This window comes from Salarias fasciatus, chromosome 7, assembly GCF_902148845.1.
Source record: "Salarias fasciatus chromosome 7, fSalaFa1.1, whole genome shotgun sequence".
Lineage (NCBI taxonomy): Eukaryota > Metazoa > Chordata > Actinopteri > Blenniiformes > Blenniidae > Salarias > Salarias fasciatus.
Genome location: NC_043751.1, coordinates 3,383,329 through 3,411,112, shown reverse-complemented (window position 1 = coordinate 3,411,112; position 27,784 = coordinate 3,383,329). Strand labels below are relative to the sequence as shown.

At 49.5% G+C, this 27,784-nt stretch overlaps 1 protein-coding gene across 2 annotated transcripts in view; it reads right to left on the bottom strand.

Moving 5' to 3' along the window:
* met (MET proto-oncogene, receptor tyrosine kinase) overlaps positions 1-23,268 on the bottom strand; it is a 61,852-nt gene extending 38,584 nt beyond the window's left edge. For both annotated transcript variants that reach the window (XM_030095632.1, XM_030095633.1), the window contains exons 1-2: positions 23,036-23,268; positions 20,679-21,906 (exon numbers count right to left, since the gene is read on the bottom strand). In XM_030095632.1, the coding sequence (XP_029951492.1) occupies positions 20,679-21,905 (1,227 nt within the window). In that variant the 5' untranslated portion in view covers position 21,906; positions 23,036-23,268. The remainder of the gene's footprint in view (positions 1-20,678; positions 21,907-23,035) is intronic.
* Between the last annotated feature and the right edge of the window lie 4,516 nt (positions 23,269-27,784).

The following is a 27,784-nucleotide window of genomic DNA, read 5'->3' as shown; positions in this document are numbered from 1 at the left end:
TCTGACAGAAAAGAAAAAATCAAAGTGTTAATTGGATACACAAAGGTCAGTAAAATAGGCGTATCTTATCACCTTATTAGTTTTGATCACCTTGAGGCTTCATTTTGATTTATTCATTTCTGTTATGGACTCTATGAACCGGAGGTGGAACTGTGCTCTGCTGCCTATAAAAGCTGCTTTTCTTCCCCTTCCTGGAGCAGCGTCCGGGTCAGAAGGTCGTTATTTATGTGAAATGTTATTTGTTGAGTGTAACTTTGAAGTTGAATAAAACAATAGCAGTTGAATAATAAATCTCGTTTTTTTTGGTCCTTTCATTGTGACACTCCTGAACTTTCAATACGTCCTGGAGGCAAATGAAAAGCTCTCAAGGTCAGGGAGACAATGTCTCAGTCACAGCCGGAGAAAATGTGGAGGAAATTGAAAGAGTGGCTGAGAGATTTGATGGTTGGATGCCAAACGCACAGCTGGGAGGTGCTGAGCCGATCTGCTCTGAATCAGCGGCTGCTCAACGGAGGATAAATACTTCAGACCGGATCGCGAGTGACACTCCGAGGCTGAGGACAATTAAAAGTTGGACAATAAAGCGGACACGTATTGAAGCCGATTGATGAAGCCTCAATGAGGTGCAGAAAACCAGTTTCTGCTGCAGACATGATGTGTTGATGTATTCAGCAGAAAATGTTATTGATCACACCGGACTGGGACCCGGATCGGACCTGGATCGGACCCGGATCGGACCCGGTTTCGATCCTGGTTTCCAGAGCAAACGAACGGGACTCATAGGTGTTTTCTCCTCTGGAGTGGAGCGGGACGAGGGCAGAAGAGGCATTCCTCTGGGCTCAGGCTTTAGCGGATCAGGACGATGCGAGCGGACAGTGGAAGGCTGTTTGGACAGGCTTTGTGTGGGGCTGGCGGGTTTCACGGCGCTTTTCCCGTCACAGGCGGATTACTGGAGGCGTCGCGCCGCCTCACAGGAGGACAGGTCCTCCAGAAAGCTGCTGGAATTCGAGGCTCTGAGCGAAGACGGTGCTGTTTGTTGGTTTAGCAGCTCGGCAGAGTGAAGGGTTATTGACCCCGTGTGTTGTTCTCTCCTGCTGTTTTGGTGAGGACATAGAGCAGAGGAGTAAATAATGAGGAGAGACACTGCACAGCGTCGTCACAGGTTCGGGTACCTGAAACGTTACGGCCATGATGAATGAGTCAGTGAGGGGACGAAAGCTTTCAAAGCCTCGAAATAACAGCTGCCAGTCAATAGAGACAGATCTGAAGGTTCAGTAACGGAGCAAAAATAGAGATATTTCAATGTGTTTGGGCCTTTTTGAAGCCACAAGAAACTGAACGATTATCTCTGACAAAGTGAACTGATGTGGAGATTTAAAAAAGCAGGAGGAGTCACGGTGTGAGACAGAAGCATCTTCAGCTTCATATGTTCCACCTGTTTTTGCATTTTCGCTGCAGGAACAGGAAGTGATTCCTGTCAGTCTGCTACTAGTGTGAGAGACACTGCTTCACTTCACTTTCAAGAAATGTCCATTTGTTTTTTTTTTTACTCCGTTTTCATTTATCTTTTTTCTTTTTCTTTTCTGGATTATCATTACATTTCAGGACCGGGAGTCAGGCTCATTCCAGTTCAGCCTCATGCAGCATTTCTACAGTCAAGACAGTATCTTGTGCTGTATTTCTCACATTTAGCAGCATTTTCATGCATGTTTCCACAAACTGAATGGAACGTTTCCCAGTTCCCAGCTGAGCTCAGATCCAAGTGAGTAGGAAAAGACAACAAACATTTTGTGAGGAAAATCGACCTTTGACTGGTTCTAAATGAAGGACAACGCAGAGTTCAGACAGGTTAACGTGTTGTGGGGGTGGGGGGTGGGGGGCAGGGGCAGGCGTTGGGGGGTCTGCTGTGCAAACTAATCTGCAGCTAAAGAGGCAAACAAGCCCACTTTGAACTGCAGAGGGCCTTCAGTGACCTGGAGGCTTCAGTCGTCACTCTCTGACCCAGTCCAGGCTCCAATAGGAGGAAAAACATCTCCTCTGTTTGCAGATGTCGCCCCCAAAACAAACAAGAGTAAAACAAACGGATCAGTGACCCAATTACTGCTCATTGCACCGAGAAATGGCAGACAGAGATAAGATGACTTTACACGGGAACGGGCGTCGTTTTCAACATGATGCTGACGGGGATGAAGCAGAAACAAATCTCTCTTCTACTCCACACTGAACATTTGCACGGTTCTCTCATGTTTGTGCACAGAAACATGTCCCTGTTCATGTCCTTTTTGGACTATGTCCCTGTTCGTTTTTCCATTCTCATATTTGTGCTATTCGAGCCTCCTGATTGTGACTCTGAGCCTTTGAAGCCAGCCTCTTCTCTCACATCCATCTTCTAGAAGATTTACGGCGTTGGCGAGTGCTGCCGATGTTCTACAACTTGGACGGTGTCTCTGAGCCCCTGAACAGGCACCGCGGGCCGCTGGCGGCGGACACCGTACACCTCCCGCCCCACACTTAACCAGCGGTCTTTGTGCGCAGAACAACGGCGCTGCTATAGAGTTTCCCCCGTGGAGCTGCCTGGGCCGGCGGCGGGGTGAAAGGTGATCCACGCAGCCTAACGCGGCCCCGGGGCGCTGTGCGGAGAGGCGCTCTAATGCCTGAATCATAAACTGTGGACTGGCTGAGCGTTCCATGCGCTGGGGCAAAAATAGGCTAACGGCGCTATCGCTAATGTACCGAAATACACGCCGTGTGGCGAGAGGCTTAGCGTCGAGTTAGAGGACTTAGGCGCAGGCACAACCTCGGGGAGTCTGTCCCGCTCAGCTGGCCCTCGGGCTCTGGAATAACCGACCTCTGACCCCTCGCTGCAGACGGTGGGGGGGTGCGGCTGTCGTCAGGGTGTGTGGAGACGTGTTTGTGAGAGAAAGTGAAACGCGGGGGAATGTGGAGGGCACATGTGAGGGTGCTGGAGGGGGGTGGGGGTGGGGTGGGGGTATTGTTGTGGTGGATGCTGGGACACACTCCCAGTACTCCACCTGGACTCAGGGTGCACAGCGCTCTGCAACCTGAGCCGGTGTGTGAGGACATTCAGGGGGCCGAGCGACGCCGACAATAAGACGTAAACGGACCCCGGTACTTACAGTGCAGCTGCCCCCCCTCCACCACCCCCACCCACACCCCCAACAGACGCCAGGCTTTGTTTATGACGGGGCCCCGAGGTAGGCACGGCCACTTGTCGAAAATGGCCCCACACGCAAACACTCTGGGGATAAAGTGTGACGGCTGCACTCAGCGAGTGAATGGGTGAATCTGACGGTTCACCTCAGAATCAAACAGGTCAGTTCAGAGGACAGACCGGGGGCTTGAGTCGATCGGGAGGGGAGTGCTACCAGTGTTCACACCATCGAGTGATTTGCTTTAGAAAAGAAGAAAAAAGAAAAAGAAAAAAAAGAAAGCTGGGGATACCAGGCCCATGTGGTGGGTAAAGAAATCATTGAGCATCAGAGGAAAAAACCTTTTTTTTTATAGGATGACACCAAATGTCCACATTTTACATTCCAGCAACACACATCCCAGCCCTCCTGAAGCAGGCCGCTGCATCAGACAAATCATGATTTGAAGAAGTACCCGACACCATTTCACCATTTCATCTTTTGCCGTTTCAGACCCGGTCCAGGGTGTGATGACTTGCACACTGTTGTGTTTACAACCTTTCTGGATTTGAGGTTAGAAATGAAAACAACTGCTGGATGTTTGAGGAACCTGTGGCGACCGAGCTCCAACAATATCTCTTCACAGAGTGTTTAGTCTGACTCTTATTGAGCGGAAACGTTCTAAAGACACTTTATTTTGGAAAGTGGCACATAAACGAAGATGTGAGAATTTGGATAAAAGACAGACTGTGACACATTTTGTCATAACGGCTGTTGGAACACACTGATTTTTGGACTCATCTATCCATTTAGCTCCAGACGTCTCCGAGCAGGCGCGCCTCAAATCGCTGCTTTCCAAAGACATCCATCATGTAGGAGCCTGCGGCTGCTGTGCGTCTCCTAACTTCTGACTCCAATTAGCTCTACTTTCATTACCCGAGGCTCGTCTTACAGCAGCAGCAGCACTGGGAGCTCGGTGTGCAGACATGAAATATTAGAGCGGAGTGCTGCGAGGTGACGCACCTGAAGCTTCTGCATCCTGCATCCTGCACAGCCAGACACCTGCACCAGTCTGGAACTGCTGACTCCTGTTTCAGACGGATTATAAAGCCTTTATCGTTGTGTTTGAAGAGTCAGGTATTGTACAAAGTGAGTCTGACGAGGCCAATGTAACTTTCACTGTAGCTTTGTACTCAATGTCAAAACTATTAAAAAAAAAGAGGAAATGTTGGCCGAACTGCATTTGCTTTTGATTATTTGCTTGTTTTGATTACGTAAATAGTTTGTTTGATCAATGATCATGATTGAGAGAAAGACAAAGCAGCCCAGTCGTTCAGATGTTGCTTCATAAAATTTACTTGCGCAAACGTCTTGATTTCATGATGATCGCTGTGGACACATGGAAAACACTCCAGTTTTTATGCTTTGGCAGAGAACAGCATGATCTAATGCTGCCAGCTCCTTCTCTACCCTCCTTCATGGTAAAGATCCTCTCAGTATCTGGATGAAGTAGAGTTCTCCCTGTATGCAGACGATGGTGGAGTAATTAATACCAAACCTTTACTTTGCTGGAGAAAAGTTGTTAAACGCTATCAAATACTCTGAATCTTGGAATGTTGTTAGGGGAGTTTGCTTGAAATCATTGCATGAATAGACCTAATTGATATGAGGAACCTCAAGAAAGACTGGATCATCCTTCATTTTATCCATCAAAATATGAAATCAAGTGTTCTTGTGGTATTTATGAGCAGGAGACAGAGAACGCTGTGACTGAAAGTTCCCAGTCTGAACGGTGAGAAGGAGCATCATGATCATCTTATTGTCCTGTCTGGTGAAGAAAAGCAGCCTTTTACATTTTACATGTGGAATTTGCATTTCATGTTTATTTTATGAACTTCTTTCCCAGCAGGCAAGAAGTGGAACAGAAAATCCTTCAATTTCATGTTATACTTATTGAAATGTTCTTTCTTTGTGGCGCTCATAATGATTCGGGGCGGCTTTCACAAGATTAGACCCACAATTCTCACAGGAGGAATATTCTGCTTCTCCAACCACAGACTGAAAATAAAACGGTATTGTTTGATGACAGTTAAGGTGAGTGATGATGGTCGGTTCCCTGACTCCTCCGCCTCCGCTCAATCATTTCTCCCAACAGATTTAGGACAGATTTTTCACCTCTGCTCCACACTGCAACTTATTTCCCTGCAAAAACAGATTTTTGTGGATGATTTCAGAGATTTACGGGATTCAAAACAGACGGGAATGATGACAGACTGCTGAGTTCAGCCACCGGGGTCCAAAACACTCTTATTTCTGCTGTCTGAGAACTTCTCTGATTCTCCTTAAAGGAATCAGCACATTCTCCACACACACACACACACACACACACACACACACACACACACACACACACACACACACACACACACGGTCAGACCGACACAGTAGCTGCCGTTTCGGGCCACAGATCAAAAGAGGATCGGATGAGGTCGACCTCCTTCAGACATTCCTGCATTCACAGATGAGAAATCAAGAGAGCTGATCTCAACACAGGAATGTTTTCCCAATAATTCTCGGCTCTCACTGAAAAGATGTTTTGTTTTCGCTCCTCATCCTGCGTGCTTCATAAAGCCAGAGACGTATGACAGAGAAACCTGGGCTTCATGCTCCACCTGCGTTTTCCGCCTGAAGCGCAGTAAAACAATCCTTCTGGACTCTTCTCCTTGACTTTTATTTGTTTCTTTACTGAGGTCACTTTACAGTTTGTGAGGACCCGTCTGTGAATAATCCACATCCCGTTTCCTCTCAGACTGACGTATCTGCAGGACTGACCTCTTCTCATTGGACGCCTGTTTTACAGCTCTGGGTGTAAATTAAGAGGTGAGGTTGGTATTAAAGGTCAGCGGAGGGCAAACGTCTGATTTTCGTGTTAATAAAATGAGGAGTTGGAGCGTTGGTCGCCAGCGTGGAAGCGTTTTGGAGCGACCGCAGAGCTGCCAAAGAGCCGCAGGACGCAGGCCTCCTGCTTAAACACAGCCTGTGGATTCACTCCGGCCACTCTGAACGCTCCAATCCGTTCCACTGTGACTCAGCGTCGGGACGCCGGGTCGAATCCGTGTGGAAACGAGCACCGCCTCCAGCTTTGCTGGTTCAGCGCCGACGTTATTCCGGAGCACTAACGTCTTTCTCAGGCCACATCGATCTGGATGTGACGGCCGTCAGGTGCTACATGTGCTCTTGATTATGGGAGCGCATAAAGGCAGAGAGCGGCGTGATTTAGGGGGCTTCTGGGACGCCGCTCCATTCATCCACTCGCATGGCTTCATTAGCATCGGAGTTACTCCTTCACATTGATTACAGCAGAGGAGGAGGGGTGGAGGGGTGGGGGGGTGGAGGGGGGGAGGGGGAGGGCGGTTAAAAGTGCAGCCATTCAAATGAGTGGAGTTTCGCAGAGAAGAGACGGAATCCAGGAGCAGAGGAGGAACAGCCAGTGGATCGTTCATCGTGAGCCTCAATCCTTGAAAAAGTTTAACATTCACACAGAAACATTTTTCAAACTACATCTGTTTACACATAAACGCTCAAATCCATGTATTTAGCATGCTGGGCCACTAGTTGGTGCCGTAGTTCGGTTTTTGTAGTGAAACCACACACACATTCTGCAGAGAACAACACACTCTCAACACTAACACTGGAGAACACAGACATTCGTACGGACAGAACACCAGGCTGGATTGTTATGACGGTGACTGTCAACTGTAAAACTACCAAGTCCAGGAGAATCTGGACGGAGACCAGGACCAGGAGAATCTGAACCAGTAGCAGCATTTAAGACAAATTTTGTTTTCATTGACGCCCAAAATGCAACAGAAGTCTTCTGTATAGAGTTTCCACCGTGGCCTGCAGAGAGAAGCAGTCGCCCTTCGTCTCGCAGCCTTCTCGCCATGTCAGAGTTTTCCCAGAAAGCCTCTCAGGTGTGAGCTGCTCTGCTCTGACTGGTCGAGGATCAGAGATGAGCAGGATAAGATGAAAGCCCCCCAGACAATGCCTGGCCGTCTCAGGGATGGAGCAGATAGCTCCTCTGTTTGCGGCCATTGTTGTGAGAACAGCGGGTGATAAAAGCTGTGAATGAGAGGAGGGTTTGCTCTCCGTCCTCATTGTGTGCAGATTACTGGTCCAGAGGAGCCGAGGGTTCAGACCCGTGTGGTGAGATCTTCCTGTGGATAACTGAAGGTCAGCAGAGTGGTGAGAGAGCCGGTAAAGGTCTGAACCCCAGAGGAAACCCGGCACTTTGTCCACAGTGAAGCTCCAATCAGAGGAAACCCCGCTCACTTCTCGTTTCTCTGATCTCACTGGAATGCACCAGGCTGTGAGGAATCTGGCTCCGAGGTTTCTGCTCCACAATCCTACTTTGGATTTGGGGAGAAGCAGAAGTCTTTCAAAAGCATTTGGGAGGTTGAACTGATCAGAAGTTAAGGAGGAGCTGAATCTCATACAGTGATGGGAAAGTGATGAAACAGCATGTTCTGGTTCTGCAGAGTGAGGCTGAGCCTTCACCTCCAGGGTGGGGGGGCGGACTGATTCAGTCCTTCATGTCGAGTGAAAGGCTGTCAGGACAAACGTCCGCATGCCTCATTTGAGTGGAGAGCAGGATATGACCATGTGGTGAAACAGAAGAGGAGGAGGAGCAGCTGATCAGGAAATAGCTGCTGGGCTTTGACTCGAAGCTCAGCGGAGCAAAGCTCCTCCGTGCTGGACCCTGAAGGAGTGCACGGTGAAGAGCTTCTGGCAGCGCTGGCCCCGTGCTGCCGCCGCTCAGACAACATTTAGAGACGTCAAACCAGGCGGTCAGCGGCAGAGAGTCTCCTTCACACTAACAGAAAGAACACCTGACTCAGCAAAATCACTCCATGGAGAATAACAACGACCGCACAGAGCCGAGGGGGGATTTCAAACTCTTCTGTAAACAAACCAGCCACTGATTTTATCAAAAACTGTCAAAAAGCCAAAAAAATAAAGCAAAATCCAAAGTTTACAATCTGAGCCTCATTACAAACTTAATCTGGGTTTTCTTTTGATACGATGCACAAACTGCAGGGAGCGAAGACCAGAAAGCCTTCCTTTTGAGTTTCCACCCAAAGTCACATTCAGGTTAATGTTTAGTTTTCACTTTGATCACTAAAGCGATCATTAACAACAGTCCGCAGACCAGCGGTGGACGAGGCTGGTGATTCAGGACAAAACTTCAGGTCCAGATCAATCCGAGGTCGACTGCCCAGTCCAGCCAGTTAAAGACTTCTAATGCGAGGCAGCAGAGTCTCTGCTCTGGCTGAAGAAATGTGGCTCTGTTGGCTTCAGAAACAAAGGCTGGACATGATCGACTCAAAAAATATGTGAAACACAGACATCGGAGAGATCTACATCATTTATTATCACGCCAGGAAAACTCTTTGAGTGTGTTTCTTGGTGAGGAAACAAGCAGCTACACTTCAATTTAAGGACGTCAACAAGCGATGTCAGTTTATCCAGCTGAATGGTAGTTAGCAATAAAAAAAAAAAAAAGAAGCCCTGACAGATGTGGCCAGACTTCAGCAGACCTCAGCAGGACCGGCCTGATGCTTGGCTGCTGGTTATTTCCCAGCCTGTTTATTGGAGGACAGCTTGCAGGCACTGACGGTTTGCATATTTACTGCTCCGCTCTTTATCTGGCCAGCAAAGATAAGTTGAGCATACAAGGGCCTGAGCTGAAGGATCTGCACGCACTGCCAGCGTTCCAGCGAGACAAGAAACGAGACTCCGGGGCTAATAATTAACAGCGGATTGAAAACTAAACAGTGAGGCTGGGTGAGTGTGAAATCATGTAGAAAATCTCCAGGAAATGCCTGCAGTCAGGACGAGGCCCAGACGAGTGCAGAGTCTCTGCGGCTTCACAAACAGCTATGAACAGTTCAAGAAGTGCAGAGACCGTCTCTACCGGCCAGCAGGGACGGCGGACGAGGTGGGAGGGCCTGGAGACGAGGAGGTTCAACTGGAGGGACCTCTGGGAGACGGAGGAACGCAACATCAGCTTCATCATCAGAGACATCCACGATGTGTTTCACTCTCCATCACACCCTCCACCAATGGTATGGAGGGAACCTGTGTCCTCTGTCCAACTCCAGCGACACTCAAACACATCCTGACTGGTTTTAACGCCAGCTTCACACAGGACCATTACACCTGGAGGCAGAACCAGGACCTTGAGAGTCTGGCAGCGGCACTGGAGACCAAGAGGATTAACGCTAACTCTTTCAGAGCAACCAATCCCATCACAGATCCACGGAAGTGGATCTGGATCAAGAGGGAGAACCCTGGCTGGACTCAAAGATCAACGACATGAGGTGCTCACTAGTCCCCGCCTCCCTGACCCCCTACTTTAGAACCAGGTGAAGGTCTGCAGTCAGCCTTAGGCGTGACTCGGGGACGATGTACAGCAGGAGGTGTCTTCTTCCCTGAGTCACTTCAAAACCAGGCGATGCTCATGAATGGGTATGAGACAAGTTCAGGCTTGATCACCGTGTAGCTGGACACCTCTGATGAGGATGTCTAGTGCTGAAATGCTAAAACACCCACGATTCGAAGGTACACGACTGAGAATGTGTCCCGGACGTTACGTAATTCTCAAATCAGATCAGCTCCTACCAGACTGTCCACACCAGGACAAACCTCAGGTGAATACCACCCAGTGGCACAAAGGACAGCTTACCTCCACATCCTGTTCTTATTCAATCTGAGGCGTCTTGTTCTGCATCGTAAGCAACAAACCGTGGTCACATCGGCAGATTTGTCACATGCTGCATGATGAACCAGGCCTGTGTCTCCAGGATCAGGCTATCTGGACGGCAAATCTTCATGAGAACTGATGATGCAGGATGAGTCTCCAGATGAATGTGAGCACTGACCACATCCCTCCTTCAGCCGGGAGACGAGTCTGAGCACAGCGGAGCAGGAAACTAAGCTAAGCTAAGCTAACATTAGCACCAGAGCAGAGAAAGGCTTCAGATTGAAGACTTTACCATTTCCTCTTCTTGTGCTAATTTTTGAGAAAAACTGTTCAATGTTTCTGGTTTTCTACTGTTTCCTTGCTGCAGTGATCCGCTGTGTCCACAGACAATGGCTTTCTACTGTTTAATTAAGGCAGGGGTTTTGGCCAGTTAACTGAATATAGTCATTTCCTGCACATTGCTCGCTGCATATGCTGCTCATATTTAAAAAAAAATCACATTTTTTAAGCAAAAACAATGTTTGCTAACAGATTTGATTTGATGTATTTTTGTCATCTTCATGTAAATACAGATATTCTGCCCTTCATTTCCCTCTGCTGACTTTCTGACTCAGTCCATGAAATAACCAAGAGTTTGTTTTTTGTTGCACATTTGAAAACCCTGAGACACATCTGATGTAAAACCTTTCTGTGTGTGTTCGTGAAGCATCTGATCAGCGTGTACCCGCAGATACACACTACTGAAGCACAGCAGATACAATCTACATCTCATTACCAGCACACACACACACACACACACACACACACACACACACACACACACACACACACACACACGTTGCCTCCCCATCAGAACGGAGGACAGGACGGGACAGGAACACCGTATTTTCATTCTTTTGTTGAGACTGTGCGTGGTTCTGCGCTCGGCTTGGCGGTGGCACGGACACGCCGGGGCATGTGGGGCAAATCCGCGACATCTGTGGTAACGGGAAATTTGTAAAGCACGGCGCTGCTTTGTGTGGATTTCCATAATGTTGTTTATCCTCATGTTCAGGCTGCTGCAGCAGGGATTAGCTCGCTGTGTGGCACCGCGCAGGTAAAAACACACTTTTCACTTCCCTTCAGCTCTCCGAGGTTCTTAGATGGTCCGTCTGTACAGGAGGCAGAACCCCCTGGACCCGGGGGGTCCGGAAACGCTTCTTCTTCTTCTTCCTTCCCTCCACTAACTGAGACGGTGCAGTTGTCAGTCAGACCGTGGTCCGTCCCGACGGGCCCGATTCGGCCCGGCGGCGCCGTGTTTTACACCCTTCTCCACACAATGGTGCCGCGATGCGCCGGCGCCGGTAAATCCCCCCGCTCCGTCCATGTGGTTGTTGCAGAGACGAGCCGGGGGAGCGAGCGGCAGCTGAGCGATGCGGGGAGCAGGCCGGGACATGTGGAGCCCGAGCAGCCAGACTCCCACTGCAGGACGGCCTGAATCAGCAGCGCGCCCGCCGCCCCACGCATCTGCACGGCAAACCCACCCCTGCAGGTCTGATCGCCTCCATCCCGCCTCGCGCCAGTGGAAAACTACGACGACTGTGGGAAACTTCGGAGAAGCGCCAAGTGACGAGTGATGCGTCTGTAAGCGAGGACACATTACAAGACGTCTGAGTCTGATGAGCCTGCGTCAGTCAGACCGTGGAGGCGAAGCCCCGTCCCGCCTCATGGATCCTCCCTGAAAGACTTTCTGAAGAGCTTCAGCTCCGAGGGTTTGACGGAAAACGTCATCAACCCGGACTCCACAGGAAGAACAACACAAGAGTTTCAGTGTCACTACATCATAATCAAATGTCTATTTCAGGGCGTCAAAAAAGGCCAAGAGGAAACAACACTAAGCATGAATGCTAGTTACCTCGATGTTAGCAAACTTAGCTTCAGGGCGAGTCTGTGAAAACACCCATGATGCAACAGCTGTCAGCGACAGTTTCAGGACATTTCCCTGTATTTTGCCTACAGAAGTTTTCCTTAAAACTGGCTTCATGCTGAGACTGGAGTGATTTCTGTAGGTTGTTTGGTTTTGTAAGAATACAGAGACTCTCTTCATTTTGAAGCCTCGTTCTGTGAGAAAAATATAAAATGTTTGAGAGAAACACATTTTCCCGGAGATTATTTTTACTCGTTCCAAAAGGCGTCCCTCCTGGTTTAAAGCTGAGAAAACTCAAAGTTCTTTAGAAAAAGCACAAAGCGTATCCTGTGAACTAGTTAAATAAATAATCATTAAGATTTCTTCCTTCATATAATTAAAATAGTATTTATTGAAACAAACACAACCTTGTTTGTTTAGAAAAAAAACATCTGTTAATATGAATTTATCTTGTTTACAGCAAAAGCAATTGGCATTTAAATTTCTTTTCAATCTTTAAATATAAAGCACTTCTCAGTGAAAGAAGAGTTAAATAAATCAGTTCAAATGTTTCTTTTCTATAATCTCAGTTGTGTTTTAAAATAATTTGGGCATTTCAGGATTTGTTGTCATGAACTTTTCTTGAAATGAGTTTTGGATTTCTTGGGTTTAACATGAAAGCTTCAGTTTGTGGAAAAAAACTGAAACACAAAATAAACGAAGCGCAGCGAAGCCGAGCGTCTCTGCGGACGTTTACTCGGCTCCGCCGTCAGAAACCTCACACAGAGAAACCCGCCAGTCTCTCCGGCAGCTTGTTTGCTGTTTCTTCGGCTCCGATTTGAAAGTTGTTCATTAAAGGAGGATAATTAAAATGAGCGTCGCTCAAAGCGTCTGCTGGCTGGAATTATATTACACACACTATAATCAATCAGGCCTGAGATTCAATTTAAAACCAATCAGCGTTGGGCGGGTTTTCTCAAGTCAATGCTAATCCAATGATAACTCTGACCCTGACTGCACACACTCAAATGATCCTCAACTCTCTTCTGGGAACAAAATGTGAATTCTGTGTGTGGCTTCAGCGCTACATCCTCTCAAATCTCCTCACAGGTCTGTAATCTGAAACAACATATTCTGCACATGGAGATTTAGTTCCATCATTATATCATGTTATTATTATAAAACTCTTCAAATGAACCCGCTGTTGGATAATCTGCCAGATCGCTCTGTGCAGAGTGCTTGAAGATGAGTGTGATCATGAAAATGTGACTGTGATCATGCAAATATGTCCTCTGAGACCTAGGAGGTGTTTTTCTGGACATTTCACTATATTTTGCACCAGAATGATTAATTACAACTGACTTTATGGTAAAATTGGAGTTATTTTCTGTAGTAGTTGTTTGGTTTTATGAAAATATCAACACTTTCCTCACACACACTCTGCACCACAACAAAGAAAGACTTTGAAGTTTGAACTTAAAGGGGCTGTATCATGCAAAATTCACTTTTTGTATGTTTTAACCTTGTGATATAGTTATGTACTCACCTAAAACACCCCCAAAGTGTTTTTTCCTCCGTGCCTGCATGTTTAAGCTTTCCTCCTGTTTGTGCTGCTCAGAGAGGCAGCCCCTCCCACACCCGTGAAAACGCTCTGTTTTCCCACGTCGACGTCACACTGTGAAGACAGCTCCCCTGAGCCCCCCTCCTGCAGGCCCTCGGCAATCAGCGTTGCTGCTTTTTGTAACTCCGATTTCGAGGATAAACTTTGACCATCGTCTGAAAGCAACAGTCAAGCAAGAGCAAGAGTCTGAAGGGTCTGAAGGGTCTGAAGAGTCTGAAGGGTCTGGAGGGTCTGAAGGGTCTGCGCTTGGTGAGTTTCTAACAGGAAAAGACGTTTTTGCGCGTGGAGAAGCTACAGCTAAAGAGCTAAAGCTAGCTAGCATATTTGTTTTGAAGCGCTGATTGGTTGAAGTACGCTGTCAGTCAAAGTCCACAGGGGGAGAGGCGGGGTTTTCAGTGAACCAGAGCGTTTTCTCTTCCGGGTTTCATAATTAGCCCCAGAAAATATTTTATTTCACACAAAATTACTTTTTCTTAGCGCCAAAAATAAACTATTACCATGTTAATGCCATTTCTAGGGTTTGGACTAGCTAAAAAAGCATGATACAGCCCCTTTAAAGGTTGCTATGGCTCTATTTTCCCAGTTCAGTCCTCTCAACATGAAGTGTGACTGTAAGTATATGTATGCATGTGGATTTATTTCATTTGCTGGTTGAATTAAGTCAATTAAGTTCTGTAATTCTGCTGATTTTTCAGTTCTAGCTCATGCCTTTAAAAATACAGGTTGAATAAAGACCACCATTATACCAAAAGCATGCTGCAGCATGAGCACAGTGCATTAAAACCTCCACAGTAATCAGTAGCTGCTGGATGAGGAAGACGAGGCCGCCGCAGTGGAGAGAGCCTGCAGACAGACGCCGCTCTGCAGCGGCAGCAGAGCTTCTCCGTCAGGCCGACAGCTGAATGGAGAGCACTCATCACCGCCGCATTTATCATTTTTGCAGCCTAAACTGGAGTTAAGAGGCACGTCTGAACTGACAACCCCCACTTACGAACTTCAAACAAGCTCTCAGGGCGAGCCGTCGGCCGGCGCTGGGACTCCGCCGCGCAGCTTGGCCACAAACACAACCTCCATGCGGAGGGTTTATGAATTTACAGCCGTGTTTGTCTCCCTGCCATCTGCCACTGGATGCCGGTCATAAATCCAGATCATTCCTCTGCAGGCGTAGCATCAGACCCCAGGGCTCAAATGTTTGTTTCTGAACCGGGAAGACGGAGATGAAGAGGAGGAGCTGGACGTGGCGGCGGAGCTCCTCCCAGACGGCGTGCGAGGTGAGGCCGAAGTGGTCTCGGCGTGGCGATGGTGCCGCGGCGCTACCGTTCCTCCACAGGGCCTGATGTCAGCCTGTAATCAAGTGAGTCACCGGGAAGGAATGTGTGATGGAAGAGCCGCAGCCTCACCGGGAGGCTTCCAGAAGAGCCGACGAGCTGCCGTTCGGCCGCTTCTGCTCCAGGTCACGGCGAAAGGAAGTAGAATCTTTAAAATCCGTCTTTGCCTTGGTGTCAGGGGTCATCTGGGGTCGTCAGGGGTCAGATTTGATCCAGTGCTCATAAACTTTAGGAGTGGACATTAGCGTCGTGATTCGGGGTTGGTTGGGTCTCTTCTCCCTCTCCGCTAGTCTGCCAGATGTTTTCAGGCTGTCAGCCATTCAACCATCACTTGATTTGTCACTCAGAAAACATCTCCAACTTTCCACCTGATCAAAAGTACAGATGATAAAGCACTTGCTCTAAAAAAAAAGAAAAAAAAAAGACAGATTTCCCAGTTTGGGATCAATAAAATACTACTCTACTCTACTCTACTCTACTCTACTTGTTCGCCAAACAGCTGTCGAACATTTGTGTTTTCCTGAAATTATTAAGGAAAAAAACATATATTGAGAGAGTTTTATCCATCAGTGGTCATTTTAAACATTTATGAAGGATTAAAATTAGCAAAAATGTGTTTCTTCATTTTCTTTGATTGTTTTGTCCAATTCAACATATTAAATAATATAAATTCCGAACACATTTAAGATTACAATGTCAAATGCTTCAGTGTGTTATCCACTTGATGAAAATTTTATAAAGGTATTTAGAAATACAGCAGGCATCTGCCAGAGCCGTACAGTGAGAGAGTTACGACAATGGATTTTGCTGTATAAGTTCTTCATACAGACACAGATTTTTCAACCAATCAATCACATTATCAATAGCTCTTCCGAAACAACACACAGGCATGTTGATTCCGTTCCATATTTTGATCACACTGATGTGTGAACGCGGCCAGTAACCCACAAAAATAGACAACACTCTGATCTGTATTCACGTTTTTCAAAATGTTTCTCTGAAAACAAGATATTGAGAATATTGAGGTTGTGTTTACATGTTTTCAAGAGAAAGTGCAGGAGTTTTGTTGTGTTTTTAGTTTCCATTCTTGAGAGTGAAAGTTTTCAAAAACATTTCTGCTGTACACAGTGAATATTTGGGGTGAGGGGTCGGGTGGGGTGAGGGGTCGGGTGGGGCGACTGGACCTTTGTGGGGTGAATCCTCTGCTCTGGCAGTGGAGGAGGGTGAATAATCTAAATGTGAAGTTCTCTGTGTGTCAGTGTGAAGAATGACCAGCAGACAGCATCTCTTCATCGCCGCTGCCACTTCCACATTCCCACAGGTGCAGAGAACAGGTGGAGGTGGAGGTGGAGGTGGGGGGGTGTTGGAGGTCCTGCCGGCGTAGATGGCTGCCACGCCGGGTTCAGACGGGATCATCTTCCGTCCAGCTGCCGATGCCCCGTCGGCCCCGGGGCCATTCATCACGGCTCGCTGAGAGGCAGATATGCAGGACGCTCCGACCCCCCTCCCAGCTCCCAGCATTCCTCACTTCCCCCTGTGGACCCCCACTGCTGAGGCTGTCAGGACCACGAGCCGCTCACACACACTCACACACACACACACACACACTCTCCATCGTCGTCTCTCAAGCATGAACACATTAAACACATCTCCGGTTGCCGTGGCGACGCTTCCCGCCGCTCATCGTTACTCCACCGGAGTTTTTCCAGCTTATTGATCGTCCGGCTCATGGCCGTGGTTGGGGGGTCGGGGGGTCGGGGGGCGTTTGTTTTCCTGTCTGTGAGGTCTCCACTTATCCCATCCTTCACTGTCAGGATCCGTCAGAAACATTGAGGATGTTTCCAGGATGATTAATGTTCTGGTTTATGATAAATACAGACTCATGCTAAATGTGGATGATGTTGTTGTCTTTTTGTCTTGATGTTTGTTTGTTTCTTTCTCCATCAAGACCTTTTGGTGAGTTAATCACACAATTCTGGGGAAATTAACTACAGAGTCCCGGAAATGAAGAGAGAACGATCCTCGGAGGAGTCGTAGAGATCAATCAGTGTTTTGTCAGGTGACAAACTGGTGAGTCGATGGGTAGACTGGAGAGTTTACTGAATAATCACTGAAGATAACCGGCATTCCTGAAATTACCATCTGCTTCTGCAACTGCTGGAAATCCTGCGGCTTCACATCAACAACCCAGCGGGGCCGGCGAGAGGAGCCGTTCAAGCTCAGGGGCGCGATCAGAGGAACTGGAACATCGCTGGGCTGCTTTACCGGAAATTCAGCCGGTTATAATGAAGACCTGAACGCTAGAGGAGCTCATTATGCAACTTCTGACAGTATCCTGAGCGGCTCTCAGACCCGGCTCAGACCAGGAAGCAGCGGAGGAACGAGACGACAGCGTCAATGACGACAACTTCCTCAACTGTTACCAAACAATAAGTGCAGAAAAGAAACAAATATGACAAAACATGAAAAAAAGAAACCCCGCGGCTCTGCATCTGCACAGTGTTTGTGGTGAAAAAAAAACAATAAATCTTTCATCAACAGCAGGCAATGCAGCGGCGCTGAACCCAGTTCATAATACCAACAACAAACAGGCTGCCTGGTAACACACACACACACACACACACACACACACACACACACACACACACACACACACACACACACACACACACAGAGGAGTGCTGGGTGTTTCCACAGCGCTCTGTCATTACTCCTGTACCTGCTTGCCCCTTGAGAACCTGTAGAACATGGAGGACGAAGAGGAGGAGGAGGAGGAGGATGACGAAGAGGAGGATGAAGAGGAGGAGATGAAGTGCAGTTGCACTCTGGGAGGGGGCAGGACGTATCGACAGAGCCTCTGAGCAGGGCAGCAGTTAACTTGGTGTCGGTATTGATCAGGAGCTTCGGCTGATTGATCGGAGCTGTAAAGCTTCAGGAGGAGGAGGAGGAGGAGGAGGAGGGGGGAGGAGGAGGAGGAGGAGGAGGAGGAGGAGGAGGGGGAGGAGGAAGGTTCCTGCATCGGCTCTCAGGTCAAATCGTGGCTGCGCAGATGAAGAACTGCTTTCCAGCTCCAGGGACGAGAGCAGAAACAACCTGAAGTGTTTAGTCTGAATGGGGAAAATGATCCTAAACACGCTGCTGTGCCTCAGCCTGCTCAGCCGACCCCGGGCCGACCTTCACGGCTCACTGAATTCTCCTGGCCGTCGTTTGTGTATTTTTCAGGTCGTCGTCTTCATGATTTCTCCAAAAGTGGTAAAAAGCTGCTCATGAAATATGGAAGTTAAAGGACTTTCAACATTAAATAAAGCGTCTCTGAAGCCCAAGCCTTCAGTCCTCAAGACAGAAATCACATGTGAGCGTTCTCCCAACAGTTCTGAGGACAGAAAGACATCAGAGGGAACAAACCGGCTGAGAACGTCGTCAGAAACCATTTTCACCAAGATCCTCAACGTGTTCACTAAAGAAACTTCCAGTGAAAACCTGCCCGGCGTCGTGCTCTCAACCCTGCACCGGCGCCACCGCTTCATCTGGCTTCTCACATGGAAAACACACACCCAGCAGGACCGCTCACACTCCTCAAGAGGCCGAGGTCAGGCTCAGCCGGAGGTCACGCTTCAAGATCGGCTCAAGGGCACTTAGGCAGGACAGAAACACAACCTGAACTCCAGACGGGAGCTGAGTTCACCTGGAGCTCTGCAGGAGGAAAACACCACCAGAGAACCACCGCAGAACCACCGCAGAACCACCGCAGAACCACCACAGAACCACCAGAGAACCACCGCAGAACCACCGCAGAACCACCGCAGAACCACCGCAGAACCACCACAGAACCACCAGAGAACCACTGCAGAACCACCGCAGAACCACCACAGAACCACCAGAGAACCACTGCAGAACCACCACAGAACCACCAGAGAACCACTGCAGAACCACCACAGAACCACCAGAGAACCACCGCAGAACCACCGGAGAACCACCGCAGAACCACCGCAGAACCACCAGAGAACCACCGCAGAACCACCAGAGAACCACCGCAGAACCACCAGAGAACCACTGCAGAACCACCAGAGAACCACCGCAGAACCACCAGAGAACCACCAGAGAACCACTGCAGAACCACCGCAGAACCACCAGAGAACCACCGCAGAACCACCAGAGAACCACCAGAGAACCACTGCAGAACCACCAGAGAACCACCAGAGAACCACCAGAGAACCACTGCAGAACCACCGCAGAACCACCAGAGAACCACCGCAGAACCACCGGAGAACCACCGCAGAACCACCGCAGAACCACCAGAGAACCACCGCAGAACCACCAGAGAACCACTGCAGAACCACCAGAGAACCACCAGAGAACCACCAGAGAACCACCGCAGAACCACCGGAGAACCACCAGAGAACCACCAGAGAACCACCAGAGAACCACTGCAGAACCACCGCAGAACCACCGCAGAACCACCACAGAACCACCAGAGAACCACCGCAGAACCACCAGAGAACCACCAGAGAACCACCGCAGAACCACCGCAGAACCACCACAGAACCACCAGAGAACCACCGCAGAACCACCGCAGAACCACCAGAGAACCACTGCAGAACCACCGCAGAACCACCACAGAACCACCAGAGAACCACCAGAGAACCACCGCAGAACCACCAGAGAACCACCAGAGAACCACTGCAGAACTACCGCAGAACCACCACAGAACCACCAGAGAACCACCAGAGAACCACCGCAGAACCACCAGAGAACCACCAGAGAACCACCGCAGAACCACCAGAGAACCACCAGAGAACCACCGCAGAACCACCAGAGAACCACCAGAGAATTACCAGAGAACCACCAGAGAACCACCAGAGAACCACCGCAGAACCACCAGAGAACCACTGCAGAACCACCGCAGAACCACCACAGAACCACCAGAGAACCACCAGAGAACCACCGCAGAACCACCAGAGAACCACCAGAGAACCACCAGAGAACCACCAGAGAACCACTGCAGAACCACCGCAGAACCACCGCAGAACCACCAGAGAACCACTGCAGAACCACCAGAGAACCACTGCAGAACCACCAGAGAACCACCAGAGAACCACCGCAGAACCACCAGAGAACCACCAGAGAACCACCAGAGAACCACCGCAGAACCACCAGAGAACCACCGCAGAACCACCAGAGAACCACCAGAGAACCTCCAGAGAACCACTGCAGAACCACTGCAGAACCACCAGAGAACCACCGCAGAACCACCGCAGAACCACCAGAGAACCACCGCAGAACCACCGCAGAACCACCGCAGAACCACCAGAGAACCACGGCGAGGTTCTCTAGAAGCCAGCAGATCATGTTTACAAGACAAATGAGGCGTTCTGCTTTTCTGAGCAGGCTTCGGGTTAAAGTGTGTTTTCTCTGACAGCCGACAAGCGAACATTTGCATTTCCCTCCAAACACACACACATACACACACAAACACACACACACACACAGCAGAACGTCTAGAACAGGGGTGTTCAACCTTCGGCTCTGGAGCCACTTGAAGCTCTTTGAAAGGAAATTCCCTCTGGAAAAAATTAACTATTTCTGTTCTTAAATGTCAAAATTGTCTGAAAAAAACTGAAAAAGAAGGATGAAGCTGTTGAAACCTGTTTTAAAAACAACTGGAAATGTTTTCAAATGTTTTCCTTCCTAAGTTGTTACTAAAGCTTCTTGGAAAATACAGTTTTTGTTCGCATTTCAGAGCCGCTGTATATGTTGAACCTTTGGAAGCGGTTCGCCTCGTCTTAAAGGCTGACTGTGTTTTGCGGCTCCAGGAATATTTGATTTGGTAGAAATATGGCATAAATGGCTCCTTTGGTCATGAAGGTTGCAGAGCCCTGGTCTAGAACGCTGAGCCCCGCCCCGGTAAGCCCCGCCCCCTCCCGGCTCTTACCACGTTGTAGCAGGCCTTCCTGTCCGAGCCGCTGAAGTGGAAGGGCTCCACCGTGCTGCAGCTCTGCATGTACGTCTTGAACATGGTGTTGATGTACTTGAGGGACATGGCGCAGACGGCCGAGTGCGCCGTGGGCTCCGGCGAGTCGGGCTTCCCCCGGGCGAAGGCGGCGAACAGCACGTCGTCGTTCTCGTCCACCTTCAGCTGCCGCTGCAGCTCCGCGTCCTTCCCCACCTTGGCCACGGTGGCCGCCTGCAGGATGTTGAAGACCTTGACGGCCTGGGCGGAGCGCCGCCGCCGCTTGTCGGTGCTGATGCACTCCAGGGGCATCTCCACGTAGCGGCGGATGACCAGGTCGGAGGCGCACATGCGGACGATGCGGGTGTGGTAGGCCGTCGAGTTCCTGCCGACCCGCTGCACCGTCAGGAAGTAGGTGAAGGGTCCGCTGTGGAAGGAGAAGACGTAGCGGAGGTAGTAGTTCCCCCGCAGCGGCGGGATCAGGTCCATGTAGGACAGGCTGGAGAAGAAGGTGAAGCCGTCTTGGCTCGTCTTCATCTTCCTCAGAGAAATGGTGTGGGGGCGCGGCGCGTTGCCCGTTGCGTTCCCCGTCGCGTTCCCCGTCGCGTTCCCCGTCTCCGGGATCTCCGAGTTCCCCACGAAGAACTTGATGACGTTGCTCTCCACGTTGAGCACCTGCGATCCGGACGGGCCGACAACCACGTCGGCGTCGACGGGCTGGCCGTGACCCGGCGTCACCTTGTCAGCGAAGCAGTAGACCTCGTCTCCCAGCGTCTTGGGGACGGCGTCTTCCTCCAGGACGTGGCGGAGGCAGACGCCGTTGTCCGCCGAGCCGCAGCTGTACAGCCCCTTGTCGTAGATGTTCTCCACCACCAGCGCCAGGTTGTGGTTGTCCACGGCGCCGGCCGGCCCGCTCGGCGCCGCGGGTCTCCGTCCGCAGGTCTGGTTGAGCGGCAGCGGCCCGGTGCGGTACTCCGACAGCTTGGTGAGGTTCGGCGCCAGAGCGTAGAGTCTGTTCACGGCGCCGACATAGACCACCCCGTCCAGGGCCACCATGTTCTGGACCGGGGAGTCCGCGGCGAAGGTCGGCAGCTCGTAGGCCACCGACAGGTTGAGCTTGCTGGTCTCGGACGACTTGTCGCAGCGGCCCTGCACCCGGAGGCACCAGGCCCACAGAAAGACCACGGCGTGAAGCGAACGCAGATCCATCCTGTCCACAAACCAGAGACACACAGATGAGTCGCATGAAGAGAAACACTCACGAGAGGACAGAGAGACTGAAGCCACTTTTACTCTCATAAATAGAACATTGTCAGTGGGTAAAACCACCACAAGCAGCGATTACCCACAATGACTGGAAGCTCGAGGGCGACACAAAGCTTCAGTACCAGCCTGTTAATGATGAACCCGCTCCGCTCCCGGGTGAATCCGCTGCTCCGCAGGGTCTAACTTTAGACAGACAGCCGCAACCCCGGGGAGCACAGATAAACTCAATTAGAACCCAAAGCGGCAGCCAGTCCGGCCGATGATAAATAACCCCAGCAGCTAAATGGCAGTCCGCCGGGAGATGCTTTTAGAGCGCGGGAGGGAGCAGAGGGGGGCTCGAGGAGCGCAACACGGGATTTACAAAACCCGCATTTTGCATGCTCCCTATCTGGATGTGGTTTAAACGCAATTACACAATTTAAAACCACAACAAGGAAACTAAAACCAGCTCAGGAGGTTCCGGATTTGTGCCCACAGCTCTGCGCGGATCCAGCGTGCACATTTCCATTCCTGCCGGACTGCCCGTTTGTTTTACAGTCTGAAGGAGAAAACTGTGGTTTTCACCCAAAACCTGCAAAATTTGAAAATAACATGAAGGGAGGAGAAAATTCGAAGTAATCCGAGGACTGAGGCGACAGATTTCAGCGTTATCTCAGAAAGTCCAGAGTGAAAAAACGGCGCATTTAAAGCCAAGATTGCAATTTCTGATTGTGCAGAAAAGCACAGCGGGCCGTGGCAGTTTACTCTTTTGAATAGGGACGATACAGAAGGGCTTGTTTTGGTCTCAAATGATGAGTAATGAGGGGCATGGTGCTGCGCACCTGCACCGAGCAGCGGGGACAAAAGGCGACGTGGAAAACAGAATGTTTTCAGTTTGAAAGGAAAGTGACTCACTGAAAGGTCTCAGGGAGCACAAATGTGGGAAGCTGCCGAAACTGTGTGACAAGCCAGGAGGAAATAAAAAAGAAATCAAAGTGGCAGTGATGTCCAGAAACAGAGGGAAACTTGAGTGTCAGTGAACATCTCTGCGCCTTTACGCACGAGAAGAGGAGTAAAGTGAAGAAGAATCTCACCTGTAAGTGAGCGGCAGTGGATCAAATCATATTCCGCTGGTCTCCTTCTCAACAGCGGGGCTTCTTTGAGTTTCTCATAAAGTCCGGAGGGATCGCGAGATTCTTCTCCTCACAAGAAAATCCACAGAAGAAAAAGTTTTCTGTTCCTCCAAATGACCAGTTTCACAGAGGAAAGCCGCAGCCCGACCCGCAGCCGTGAAAGTGAAATGCGTGGATCCGTTTGTGCGCGTGTGTGAGTGCGCGTGTGAGTCCGCCGCTCTCACATCTCCGCTCCTGTGCGTACAAACGCTCCGCCTCCTCCCGGCGCGCGGCGCGCTCCAACCGCTGCGCATCCATCCAGGTGTTCGACTCTCACGTCGCAGCGCAGCGGAGAGGAGGAACGACTCACACAGGAGGTGTTATTATCTCAGAGGAGCGCGCTTTATTATGACTTCCTGAGCTGGAAGAAGACCTGGATTCCTTTGTATTACGCGGAATCCTCAAGCCCTCAACGTCTGAAGACGTCTGGAGCAATAAAGCGTGTTTACTGCACACTTTCCTCCTCTGTGTTCCCTTCTCTCGCCACATAAAACCTTTTTCAGGAACACAAAGAGAGACGGAGTCCGCCAGGCGCGTTTCTGGAGGGTCTTTTCTTCTCCAGCGCCCACCTGACTCTCCTCCAGCAGCAGCCTGAGTCACGGCGACGCGTAAAAGCGTCTCACCAGGCCGTTAATGAGTGTGTGTGTGTGTGTGTGTGTGTGTGTGTGTGTGTGTGTGTGTGTGTGTGTGTGTGTGTGTGTGTGTGTGTGTGTGTGTGTGTGTGTGTGTGTGTGTGTGTGTGTGCGTGTGTGTGTGTCAGCATGAATCACAGGCCGCACTGAAACATTCCTTTTGTCCCGCTTCCTGAAAAGAGCGCGCTTGATAACCACGCGGACTCGGACGGAGGCAAAAAGAGTGTGACTGCATGCGCCTCGTGCCCGACACTCATCCACTCAGGGGGCTGCCAAACATGCGACCCGCGGCCCGCTGGAAGGTCCAGACGGACTGAGGTCTGAGGGCCGCTGATGTGCTGAGTACCTGACTCCGGTCACCGAGGTTTCCGAGAGAAAAGTTGCTTTTCTGCTCGGTGAAAACAAATAGAAGTGTTCAGCTTCGCTCTGGTTTCACAACACAGGCAGCAAGGCTTTTCAGTGTTTTGCTGCACCTCAGGGTATTTCTGAAGCTCTTGCCAAGGGGCGTGTCAGGCAGAGGGTGTGTTCCTGTCTGTGGTGTGAACCCTGCCATGGAAAACCTCGATCCGGCGGCGAACCTCAGCGCATGACATGCGACGCAGGAATGACCCGCAGCATCCCGCAGCCGCAGCACCTGCAGAACGCTGCAGCCCAGATCTATTTTCTGTCTGTGTCCATGTGCTCCGGCGTGGTTCAGCAGCAGTGAAGGGTCCGCTCTGCCCTGAGCGCTGCTGCCAGTCGATCATAATCCAGCAGGTTCAGGGTTCTTTTCTGATAATAAACTATAACTTGCTTTAGCTGCACAAAAGCTCACATGTAATAGGTAACAACTAAACAATAAATCCTGTTTCGATGAAAACCATTAAAGTTGTTGTGTAGAATATTTCCTTAATGAACAGATGTAAGGGAACCTTGTAATAAATACTCAGGGTCATTCGCTATCTGAGTTATTGGAATCAATGTAAGTGTTGTGCACACACAAAGTTTTATAAACCAATAATTTAATTACAGATAGTCATTTTAGCATTGAATGTCAAAAGAATGGATCATTTTAGTGAATTTTAAGGTGAAAACAACCAGACTCTGGAGTCCTAACGCTTCATTTCACCGTAAGAACACACAGAGTTCTGTTTAGTTGATGTAAACAGCTTGGAGTGGCAGTGGATCAGCGCAGCCGAAGAGCGTGTCCGTCAGAGCGCCATCTGCTGGTGGAGGGTGTGATCAGCCTGCAGGAACGTTGAGAAGATGCTGGATGGGAAGTGAGGTTTTACAGCAGGGCGGCGGGGCGGAGAGGCAGCCGGCGATTCATCACCGCAGGGTCGATACCGACCGGTCTGCTGAACTGCTGAGCAGGATGATGCTGCTTCAGCCTGCAGATGGACTCAACACACACACACACACACACACACACACACACACACACACACACACATACAGGTAGAACTTGACAGAGATGAAGTGATGATTTTTTTAACAGACACTTTTGTCCAAAGCGACGTACAACACTGACAGCAATTCAAGGTTCAGTGCCTTGCCCAAGGACACTTCAACATGCAGACAGGGGGAGACAGGAATCAAACTCACAACATTCCGATTGTGGGACAACCGATCTCCCCACTGCACCGACAACCACAGCTGCCCCATGAAGTGATGAGGTGATGAGATGATGTGAAGAAGGGATGTGCTGATGGATTTATGAAGTTATGAAATGATGAGATGATGAAGTTGTGAAATGATGAGGTGGTAAAGTGATGGAGTGATGAGGCTATGAAGTGGTGAAGTGAAGCGGCTCCACCCTGAGGACCAGCAGCAGGTCTTCATATGAAGAGCAGCAGATTCCATCTGTCAGGCTCAGACAGTTAATGAAACAGGAAATCAAAGATCACAGCAGAGGGACGTCTGCCACGCTCTGACTTCCTGAGAGGAGAGCCTCTCAGGAAATCAGAGTGTGGCAGACAGACGCCCGTCAGACCTGAGAGTATCTGATCATCTGAGGGACCAGCTCCAGACCGCTCCAGACCGGAACCACCAGAGACCAGCTCCTCTTCTTCCTACACACACTGATGTGGTCCAGCTTGGTCTGGTATTGTGTTCAGTCTTAGTAATAGTTACTTTTAAAATATTGTTACTCAGTTACTTTTTTGAAGAAGACACTAGGAAAAGAAAAAGGAATTTGCTCCACATTGGTTATGAAAGGAAACAGGTGTAAACTGGATTAATTCAGACTTCTGTTCAGTCACTCTTCACGGTTTAATTCTCATGAACACTTTCCATGAACCCAGCGAAGTGAGTCAGAGCTCCATCGCTTCCCTCTCTTATGAAGAATGAGGCAGTTCTTCCCTCATCGGAATAATTATGTCAGAAACATGACATGTTGTTACTCTGACAGAGAAAAGCAAACTGCTGAGTGCAGAACTCAGAAAGGAGCTTTTATCCTGAGCAGAGAGTGAAACCTTCTGAAAGCAGCTCATTAAAACTCCAACATGTTTGAAGCTGTCAGAGGAAAAGAACGCCTCAGCTGCTGACGCCTCCTGTCGAGCACAGTTTACGACGAGTGAACAAAACTCATCCTGGTCCTGGAGCCAGGTGACGTCTCCAGTGTTGATGTGAGTAAATGAGGAAACAGCTGGTTTCAGCATGACTGGTCCTCACCCGAGGACATCAGGTCTGCTCCGCCGTCTGGTCCACAGAGAACCAGAACACTGTCTGATCCAGACCGGAGCCAGAAACCACAGTTCAAAGAGCTGCTACTTTAGGACATTACTGTGAAGGCTGCATCCACAGGAAGCTGATTCAATGAAAAAAATACTCACCAGTATTTTGATTAATATGTCCACATTTGAAATGTTTCACTGTGAAATAAACTTGATTTCAGTTAAAATTCATTAAAATGTTTATTTCCTTCTGGATTATTTCTTTTATTTATTTCAATGTTTCTTGAAATGGAGGAAACACTGGTTTTGATCAACATAAAATTAAAAACTTTAATAACTGTGAAAAGAACCATGTCCTATACAACCAGTGTCAGCTGAACATGTTGATCATGTAGAAGAAGAAGAAAACAGTGAGTCACATGACACAATGGAAATAGTATCATGTCTCACTGAAAACCTGTAGCGCAGATTATGAGGCTGAATGCAAGAGTTTATTTTCTTTACCTCTCGCTCAGCAGCAGCAGTGAGCCCAGCAGCTCACCGCCCAACCCTGAGAGGACGCGAACATCAGCCTGAGATTCAGTCAAACACAGAGAAAAACTAATAAACCCTGTAGGAAAAGTGGTGCCTTCACAGCTTGAGCTGGAACCGGAAGGGACGTCATGCCCGCCCCTCCAGGCTGCAGGAGCGTTTCTCAGTCAGCAGAGGGCGCTGCAGGTCTGAACTGGAGGAGGGTTCCATCCCCACTGCTCCAGGATGAACCCTCCATCCACGGAATTCAACCTTCAACCGTTCATCTCCCGCAGAAACAGTGACGCTGTTGTTTCCTCCTTCACATAACTGGGCGGACGCGTTACTTTAACGCTGAGTGGCCTCATGTTCTGCTCAGTTCAGGTGTTTACCGCAGTCTGTCATCACCCGGTGGTAAAAGCAGAGCTCAAAGGCAGCGTGAGCAGGAACAGCTAGATTAAGAGTCAGGCTCGGAGCAGCTGTGTTAAACACGCCACCTGTGATGGAAAGTCTGAGGAGCAGCCATTAACCAGCCGAGGACTCAGCCAGCACCACTTACATTTACAGCCCTCTGCTGGCTCTGTGCCAGCCGCTCGCTCTCTACACTAGATAGCTTCTCCTGGTGGAGCTACGACACCGTGAAGACACCCCGCTCTCTTCTCTTCTTATTTCCCCTCCAAGAAAACACTTTCTGAATCCTCCGTCCTGAATCTGAGCCTCAGACTTTATCCTCTTGGTGCTGCATGGCCTCCGTTACTGCTGCAAATATGAGGGAAAATAATCCAAACATTAAACACTGATCTGATATTTACTCCAGTATGTTGAGTTCTTTGTGCAGAGGAACAATTTAAAATGATCCCTTCAATAAAACAAAC